Source organism: Saccopteryx leptura, chromosome 1 (assembly GCF_036850995.1).
Source record: "Saccopteryx leptura isolate mSacLep1 chromosome 1, mSacLep1_pri_phased_curated, whole genome shotgun sequence".
Lineage (NCBI taxonomy): Eukaryota > Metazoa > Chordata > Mammalia > Chiroptera > Emballonuridae > Saccopteryx > Saccopteryx leptura.
The window spans coordinates 54,203,817-54,213,813 of NC_089503.1; the positions used below are offsets into that span (position 1 = coordinate 54,203,817).

Consider the following 9,997-nt stretch of genomic DNA (forward strand, 5'->3'; position numbering starts at 1 on the left):
GAAATGAGAAGCGTCAATTCTTTGTTGCAGCTCCTTAGTCTATTTAGTTGTTCATTGATTGTTTTCTCATATGTGCCTTGATTGGGGGGGGGGGCTACAGCAGAGTGAATGATTTATTGCTCAAGCCAGTGACTTTGAGCTCAAGCCAGTTACCTTGGGCCCAAGCCAGTGACCATGGGGTCATGTATATGATCCCACACTCAAGGCAGTAACCCTGCACTCAAGCTGGTGAGCCCATGCTCAAGCCGGATGAGCCCACACTCAAGCTGGTGACCTCAGGGTTTTAAATATGAGTCCTCTGCATCCCAGTCTAATGCCCAATCCACTTCACCACTACCTGGTCAGGTGAGCCCCTCCTGAATTTCTACTTGATGCTCCATTTTCATGTACAGAGAGCCACAAGTGCCAAGTTATTAAGTAAGTCTTACGTGAAACATTAAAGGTAGTAGCCAAGAAATTTAATGTGATTAAATATAATCAAATTAAAATATAGTTAGTAGGTCTTCCAGAAGGAGATATTGTTATGGATATGAACCATTACAAAATGGTTTGTCTTAAAGTTAGAATTTAAATAAGTAGAAATGGAAGGGAAGGGAAATTTATTTAAACATAGAAGGGACAGAGCTCTAGAGGGAGGCAAAAGTATAGCTTAGATAAGGGAGCAAATGATGCTTGTGTGGAAATGGTAGAGTGAGGCCAGAAAGGTAGGGTGGGGCTGAACTTTGGGGGTAGGGTGATTGGAGGCAGAGTGAAGCATGGTTGATATAGAAACTCTATGTGTAAATAAGCACGAAGGGCCAGAGATCATTCTTACACCACTGTTTAGAAATCCATGCTATGTTTTGTGATCTCAGCACACACTCAGAGATGCTTTCTGTTCCTATCATTTTCAGCAGACCCATCAACTTCTAAGTCATTATATAGAGGACCCTAGAGTTCATCATGATTCACACCAACCTTACCATCTTCCACCCTGAAGTTTTTGTCCTACTTGGCATCCCTGGATTAGAGGCATATGACTACTGGCTGCACATACCCCTCTGCCTCATGTACTTTACTGAACTCCTGGGGAACAGCATCTTGATAGTGGTCATCATCAAGACTGTTAACCTTCATGAGCCCATGTTCTTTTTACTTTCCATGCTGGCCATCAAAAACATCCTGCTCCTGGCTGGTTGGCTCAGCGGTAGAGTGTTGGCCCAACGTGTGGAAGTTCCAGTTTTGATTCCTGTCCAGGGCACACAGGAGAAGTGCCCATCTGCTTCTCCACCCCTCTCCCTGTCTTTTCTCTCTATCTCTCTTTTCCCCTCCCTCAGCCAAGGTTCCATTGGAGCAAAGTTGTCACAGGCACTGAGAATGGCTCAATGGCCTACACCTCAGGTGCTAGAATGGCTCTGGTTGTAGTAGAGCGATACCCTGGATGGGCCGAGCACCACCCTCTGGTGGGCATACCGGGTGGATCCTGTTTGGGCACATACAGGAGTCTATGTCTGCCTCCATTTCTCGCGTCAGAAAAATACAAACAAAACAAAACAAAACAAAATCTTGCTATCCACCACTACTGTGCCCAAGGCCCTAGCCATCTTTTGGCTCCATGTCCGTGACATTGCTTTTGATGCCTGTGTCACCCAAATTTTCTTTGTCTTTATGATATTTGGGGGGCGGGCAGCCATCCTATTAGCTATGGCCTTTGACCACTCTGTGGCTATCTGTGCCCCTTTGCATTATTCAACAGTGCTAACATGGCCAGTTGTGAGAACAATTGCTCTGGCCATTGTCTCCCAAAGCTTCTGCATCATCTTCCCAGTGGTTTTCTTGAGAAGCATTGCCCTTCGGCTGGACCAACATCATTCCTCATTCCTACTATGAGCATATCAAAGTAGCCTGCTTAGCCTGTGCTGACATCACCATTAATATCTGGATGGTTTCTCAGTGCTCATTGTCATGGTCATCTTGGACATAATCCTCATCACTGTGTCTTACTCACTGGTCCTACAAACAATGTTTTGTTTACCCTCCCAGGATGCCCAGCACAAGGCTCTCAGCCCTTGTGGCTCCCATTTGTGTGCTATACTCATGTTTTATGTTCCATCCCTGTTGGGCAAACAAGTGTGTAAAAAGTGTGTTATGCTTGCTTACTTGTATTTTGCCTGATTGGTGCATGAGCATGGGCCAGCAACATATATGTATAGTGTATGTAATTCTGTGGGTGATTGCTCTCAGGGCGGTAGATTACAAATTGCAGATTGCCTGCATGTTTGGGAGAGGCCATTGTTTGCTATTATTTGCCCAGAAAGGGGTCCCTCCCAGCCTGTTTTTGGCTGGAGGGTCTAGAGAGAGAGAGAGGGAAACAGTTTTCCCTGTCTGCTTGCTTGTCCGCCATTGTGAGACTCTAATAAATGAAATGACCCACCATTTTCTGGATCCATAGTTCTTTTACCATCTGACAGAATCCAATGTGAACCTGCATGGCCATGGCACCAGCCATACATTTGGCACAGCTGGCAGGATTCAGATCACATTTGTATAGAGCCGATGCCATCCTTGAGGAATGGGGTAGAGGACTGGTCATTTGTAAGGCCAGTGGCTGCCACCATGGCCATACAGATTCTCAATGGCTTCAGGCAGATGGTTAAAGAACTGTGGCACTAGAAATTGGTGGGCCATTCTATTTATTAAAGTCCTGTAATGGTGAACAAGCAAACAGGCAGTGAAGACTGCTTCCCTTTCTCCCATCTTAGGACCCCACCAGTCTCAGCAGGGCTCAGCCAAACAGGCTGGGCCAAAATCAGGGCTTCCAAACCCTGAAGCACTCCCTCTTTCTCTCTCTGAACTATCCAGCCAAGACTGGCTGGGGGGAAAAACCCCTTCTCCAGCAAACAATAGTGAACAATGGCCCCTTTCAAGCAGGAAAGCAATTTGCAATTTGCAATCTGTTGCCCTGAGGGCAGCACACGCAGCTTTCCACATAGACTATACACACATGGTGCTGCCCCAATACAAGAGAGCAAACCTAAAAAATGCTTGTTACAAAGTTGTTTGCCCAACATCATTGCTCTCCAGAGTATGGTTCCCCATGGCTCTCCTTTTGGGGTCTGTTGACTGGCTGTTTTTTTTGTTTTGTTTTTTTTTTCATTTTTCTGAAGCTGGAAACAGGGAGAGACAGTCAGACAGACTCCCGCATGCGCCCGACCGGGATCCACCCGGCATGCCCACCAGGGGCGACGCTCTGCCCACCAGGGGGCGATGCTCTGCCCATCCTGGGTGTCGCCATGTTGCGACCAGAGCCACTCTAGCGCCTGAGGCAGAGGCCACAGAGCCATCCCCAGCGCCTGGGCTAACTTTGCTCCAATGGAGCCTTGGCTGCGGGAGGGGAAGAGAGAGACAGAGAGGAAAGCGCGGTGGAGGGGTGGAGAAGCAAATGGGCGCTTCTCCTGTGTGCCCTGGCCGGGAATCGAACCCGGGTCCTCCGCACGCTAGGCCGACGCTCTACCGCTGAGCCAACCAGCCAGGGCAACTGGCTGTTTTTTACAGCCCTGTGAGAGAACACTGAAAGCTCTGTGCAAGAAGCTGCCCAAGGTCAAAAGCTCCAGGAAGAGCTGCAGTTCCAAGAACTGCAGGTCCGGCTATAGGCTGAGCACCAACAGCACCTGGGACTGGAGTGATCTCTGGAGAAAGAATTATAGGTTTGCAAGTTGCAGTTTGCCCTGGAAACTGAACGTTGGCACCAGTAGTTGTTGGAGAAACAGCTGTGGTTCAGGAGCTCAAATCTCAGCTTTGAGTCAAGATACTGCAGGAGCAGCAGCATCCATGCTGGTCAAGTGGCTCTGAGTCAGCGGGAAGAGACATTTCCAACTCTTCTTCTGAGGACGAGGAGGCTCAGGCTGAAGCTGCCATCTGCATACTCAGAGCCCACCTGGTAGTCACCCAGATGTAAAAGCCCAGGCAGAGCTGATGAAGTTGAGGGCACAATTCAGGCAGAAACCCACTGAGCCCCTGGTAGGGTTGCTGTGGTTGTGGGACATAGTGGTGAATGGCATCATGTTTTCAGGAACGGAGATGGAATACTTGGCCGCCATTACCACATACTCCTCCTTAAAGCAGCATCTTCAGAACTGCCATGATAACAGGGATGAGGGGGAGGCCTGAGGCCCCATGTGAAATGGGCAATCTGCTGGTCTCCTTCTAATGTGTAGCAGGTGTTGGCATTAGAAGATCATAGGTGTTTTTTTTTTGTTGTTGTTGTTGTTGTTGTTTTTTTTTTTTTTTTTTTTTTTTGCAGTGGCAGCAGCAACAGCTAAGAGAACTGTCAAGGCAGCACAGGCCTTGAATGTGTTTGACCCTGCCAGGCCCTGTAAACTTGCTGAGGTGTTTGGAAGGGTCTTGTGGTAATGGACAGAGTGCTCATAGAAAGACACTGAGGTCCATTTATAAAGAGATGTATGGCTAGTTGCCTGTAATGGACCTTTACCTCACTGATTTGCAGTGATAGCTGGGCTGTCTATCATGGACTGATCATTAAGTGGTATAATGGATTCTTAGACTATGACTAGAGGGGGTACCGGCTCCCTTGTTGGATGGTCATGCCACTTTTGGGCAGTATGAGAGACACTGATGAGGGGGCAGCTCTAGTGGAGGCCCTTCTGCGCCAGAAAGCTGCTCTCATCCAGTTGGAGAGATGCACCAAGGACAATTTATGGTTTTCATGGACACAGCCCTGGACAATACAGGCCCTCCCACCTACCATGAGGTAGGGGGCTAGAGATGGGCCTCCAGTTAGGGCCTTAGGCAGAGTGCTCAGGGAGACATTGTGAAGGGCACCTTTGTAATTATGGTAATTGTTTAACTTGTACTGTTGCTGTGTCGGTTTATGTAGTGTACCTCACTCTTCAAACAGGGACTATTGTGGAAGATACCTGTCATCTAGATTGTGAAGCAAGCAACCCTAAAAAGGTGGAATGTTGGGCAAACAAGTGTGTAAAAAGTGTGTTAGGCTGGATTGCTTATATTTTGCCTGATTGGTGCATAAGCATGGGGCAGTGCCAAGTGTGTATAGTCTATGAAGGCTGTGGTGCTTGTTCTCAGGGTGGCAGATTGCAAATTGTGGATTGCCTGCATGCTTGGGAGGGGTCATTGTTTGCTATTGTTTTCCAGGAAAGACCCCCCCCCCCTCCCCATGCTCCTCATCTCTTGCCCTCCTCCTATTTTTGGCTAGAGAGTCTGGAGAGAGAGAGGGAAGCAGTTTTCCCTGCCTGCTTGCTCATCTGCTGTTGTGAGACTCTAATACACGGAATGGCCCACCATTTTCTGGCTCCACAGTTCCTTTACTGTCTGCCTGAATTCAATGTGAACCTGCATAGCCACTGGCCTTACAATCCTTCTTTACCTATTGACCCACCACTTTGGACATAACATTCCTTGATATGTCCATAACATGTTGGCCAATCTTGATGTGGTGGTGCCACCAGTGCTCAACCCCATTGTCTATGGCAGGGGTCCCCCAAACTACAGCCTACAGGCTGCATGCGGCCCCCTGAGGCCATTTATCCAGCCCCCGCTACACTTCGGAAGGGGCACCTCTTTCATTGGTGGTCAGAGCACAGGGTGCGAATGCAAAACGTGGTGTTGCTCACGTACAGTACTACTTCCGGTGACACAGGATGCACGTGTCATGGCTCAGGAAGTGCATCATATGACACACATCCGGTCTGCAGCTGTAGCACCCCACATTGAAATACTGGTCAGTTGGTTGATTTAAATTTACTTGTTCTTTATTTTAAATATTATATTTGTTCCCGTTTTGGTTTTTTACTTTAAAATAAGATATGTGCAGTGTGCATAGGGATTTGTTCATAGTTTTTTTTATAGTCTGGCCCTCCAATGGTCTGAGGTTCAGTGAACTGGCCCCCTGTGTAAAAAGTTTGGGGACCCCTGGTTATGGTGTGAGGAGTAAGCAGGTTCAGGAGGATGTAGCCCACCACCAGTTCTTTGACATCAAGGCTTGGTGCTGTGCTTCTTCTCTGGGCTGATGGCATCCCATAAATCCACACTCCCCACTTTACCAAGGAAATTAGATGTGAAATACAGAGATTTCCTTAATTCAAAGGGCTTTTCCTTCTCTTCCTCATTATCTTTTTTTTTCTTCATCCTCTTCCTCCTCCATCTCTCTCTCTCTCTTTTGGCTCTTCCTATTTGCCTCCTTCTTGTGTTTATTTCTTCTATTCTCTTCTTTTCTCATATCCCTCTCCCACAACCTACAAATCACAACTAAGTGTTCATGCCTCTGATATGAACATTTGGTATCCTCAGTAGACCAGATGTGCTCCAGAAACACAGGGAGCTGAACAGCACATAAAGTAAGTTATTCACAGATGAATAAAAATAACTTTATATTTAGCATCTGAAGTAGTTCCAGTTTTTTATTCCCAAATGTGAATTTATTATTTGTCAGATTAAAGTAGCTCTCCATCCATGTCACAATGACAACTGTTTTTGAAAAATAGCAATGCATGTATGCCATTTAGCCATCTGGAAATGTCTTGTTTTTTCTTCAAATTTTAGTTGAAGAATTGCCTTCCCTGAGGAGTGTTTTCTATTTTTTTCTAGGCAATCCAAGACTTTTTATCTTTGTATGTCTATTGCATCTTGTACAAGTTTTCAAAATATATGTAATAAATTATAAGGGTTGTTAATTTATTTGTAATCCCAACTGACTATAAATTCTTCGAAACTAGAATAGTGTGTGCCATTCATATTTGTGCTCTTAGTGCATTACAGAACACCTGGTACATAATAAATATTTGAGAAATGAATGAGAGTACAATTACCTCCCTGACATTAGAACATGCATCTCTATCATGCACTGAAATGATCAACTAAATTTTTTCACAAACCCAGTGATTAGTAAACCAGTTCCTTACAAAGACAGTATAGTATCATGGAGGCAAATATGCTACTGATTGCAGTGTTTTTTACTCCAGAGAATAGACAAGAGTAGGAGGAAGCAGAGTATTCTTGATGTTCCACATCTTAAAATTTTTTTTTATTCATTGGCTATTAAAGAGAGAGAGAGGTGAGAAGGAGAGAGAGGGAGAGAGATGGACTTTCTGTACCACCCATTGATGCCATCATTGGTTGATTCTTGATTTTTATTTGTGTTCTGACCAAGGATCGAATGCATAACCTTGACAAATCAGGATGACAATCTAACCAACTGAGCTACCCTGCCAGGACAAAACAGGTTATTCTTGATTTTCTATTTTACCTGGCTTCTGACCATCCATATTATTAGGAATGATAGCATGTTGTTGTTCATGGCCAGATTAGCAAAACTGGAGAATGCTTCTGGAGTTCACAGTTTTGACCTCCGTTCTTTCATGCTTTTTCATGCTTATACTCATTTCTTCAACCACCACAAATACTGAGTCCACATTTCTCTTTTCATCTTAGAATTTGTGTGAGGTTTTCTTGTGGGTTTTTTTTTTTTTGTATTTTTTTATGAAGTGAGAAGTGGGGAGGCAGAGAGACAGACTTCCGCTTGTGCATGACTGGGATCCATCAGGCAGGCCCGCTAGGGGATAATGCTTTGCCCATCTGGGGCATTGCTCCATTGCAACTGGAGCCATTCTAGTGCCTGAGGCAGAGGCCATGGAGTCATCATCAGTGTCTGAGTCAACTTTGCTCCAATAGAGCCTTGGCTGCGGGAGGGGAAGAGAGAGATAGAGAGAAAAGAGAGGGAGAAGGGTGGAGAAGCAGATGGGCACTTCTCCTGTGTGCCTTAACCAGGAATCAAACCCAGGACTTCCACATGCTGGGCCAACACTCTACCACTGAGCTAACTAGCCAGGGCTTTCATTTGAGTTTTAAATGCATAAACCTACCTGTCAACTGAATATTTCCTCCAGGATATAGAATTCCATGTGGGAAACAGAAATCACAGGGCTACAGAATAATTTTTAAGCTGAGCATTAATTTAATAATCTGGTTCTAACTTTTTCATCATTATCTCAAAATACATTACTATATACAGTGAGTCCGTAAAGCCATGGTGCACTTTTGACTGGTCACAGGAAAGCAACAAAAGATGATAGAAATGTGAAATCTGCACCAAATAAAAGGAAAACTCTTCCAGTTTCATACCTATTCAGTGCAGTTTGATGTGGGCTCATGCACAGATTTTTTAGGGCTCCTTCGGTAGCTATCCCGTACAGTCTCTACAGCAGGGGTCCCCAAACTTTTTACACAGGGGGCCAGCTCACTGTCCCTCAAACCATTGGAGGGCCAGACTATAAAAAAAACTATGAACAAATCCCTATGCACACTGCACAGATCTTATTTTAAAGTAAAAAAAACAAAACGGGAACAAATACAATATTTAAAATAAAGAACAAGTAAATTTAAATCAACCAACTGACCAGTATTTCAATGGGAACTATGCTCCTCTCACTGACCACCAGTGAAAGAGGTGCCCCTTTCGGAAGTGCAGCGGGGGCCGGATAAATGGCCTCAGGGGGCTGCATGTGGCCTGCGGGCCATAGTTTGGGGACCCCTGCTCTACAGACTCGTCACTGACTGATGGCTTACCAGAACAGGGTTTCTCTACCAAACTGCCGGTTTCCTTCAACTGCTTATCTCACCAAGTAATGTTATTCCTACGTGGTGGTGCTTTGTTATAAACGTGCTGATATTCACGTTGCACTTTGGTCACGGATTCGAATTTAGTGAGCCACAGAACACACTGAACTTTCCTCTGTACCGTCCACATCTCAACTGGCATAGCTGTGGGCTGCTCCGCTGTATACACGGTGTTATGTCATCATCTGCTCATGCGCACATGCTGCCACATCATCCTACAGAAACTGGGAGGGTTTTCCTTTTATTTGGTGCAGATTTCACATTTCTATCGTCTTTTGTTGCTTTCCTGTGACCGGTCAAAAGTGCACCATGACTTTACGGATGCACTGTAGTAATACATTAATATATAAAGAAGTAATATTAATGACAATAATAGTGTTAATAACTAATGCTTATTAAGAAATTACTCTGCTAGGAACCATGTTAAGAGCCTTGGCACAGTGGCTTATTTAATCGTCATACAACCTCATGAAACTGTTCTTTTGCTATGTCTGTTTTATACACGGGGGCACCCAAGGCTCAGAGAGGATAACTAATCAAGGCTGCATAGCTGGCAAATGGTAGAGTACTGATGTCTACTCCTCTTTGAAGCTTTTGCCAGTGCCCCAAGTCAGAGGTGATCACCTTGTTTTCTGGGTCTCCATAGCACTGACACTTAGAGTTTCAACTGATTATTAATTACCCTATGAAACCACCAGAACTTGAGCTCTGTGAGGGCAGAGGAGATGTTTCACTCATTATTATAGTTTCAACATCTAGCATAGGTTTTAATATATCAATATATACTTATAGATTGACTAATTTGAAATGTTGGTGATGTGGTTGATCTCTGGACCCTTCACTGTTAAATATTATGTAATTTTATGACTAAAAAATCATTTGGACACATACACACATACACACACATACCACTTAGCTCCTTCTGACCTACTATTTCTTCTATATCTCTACAGGTTTCCATGTACATTGAGATCTAGCAGGTATATATGCGGGTCTTTAATATTCTAAATATTGACTAACAACAACCTAAATTCACTCTGTATATGGACTCATTAACAGACACAGTATGTTTGGGCTGCTGTAGGTAGGACATATTTAGATTACCCAACCTCTCTTGTTCCTGAGTCAGTGATATCTAGAGACTGGTCCTGCTGGGGTCAGCTTCTGTCTAATTAAACCAGATGCCCCCTAAAGACCTAATGAGGAAGAAGCTCTCTCCTTACCCAAGGGATTTCTGCAGATGAAGTACAAATGCCATATTAATTTTTTCCAGAGTTTGCATCTGATAGCTTCTTTTACATGTTGGGGAAAAGTTTCTCTTGAGTTGGGGTAAGTTTCTGGGAAGAGAAAAGAATAAATGTTT

The 9,997-nt window shown here is 44.7% G+C and overlaps 1 protein-coding gene across 1 annotated transcript; it reads left to right on the forward strand.

Moving 5' to 3' along the window:
* The first annotated feature begins 942 nt into the window (after nt 1–942).
* On the forward strand, nt 943–6,029 carry OR52B2 (olfactory receptor family 52 subfamily B member 2). Its single transcript, XM_066360606.1, is given in 6 exon segments — nt 943–1,158; nt 1,543–1,817; nt 1,819–1,919; nt 1,922–2,098; nt 5,382–5,484; nt 5,936–6,029. Coding segments are annotated over 6 exon segments (966 nt in total).
* The last annotated feature ends 3,968 nt before the right edge of the window (nt 6,030–9,997 follow it).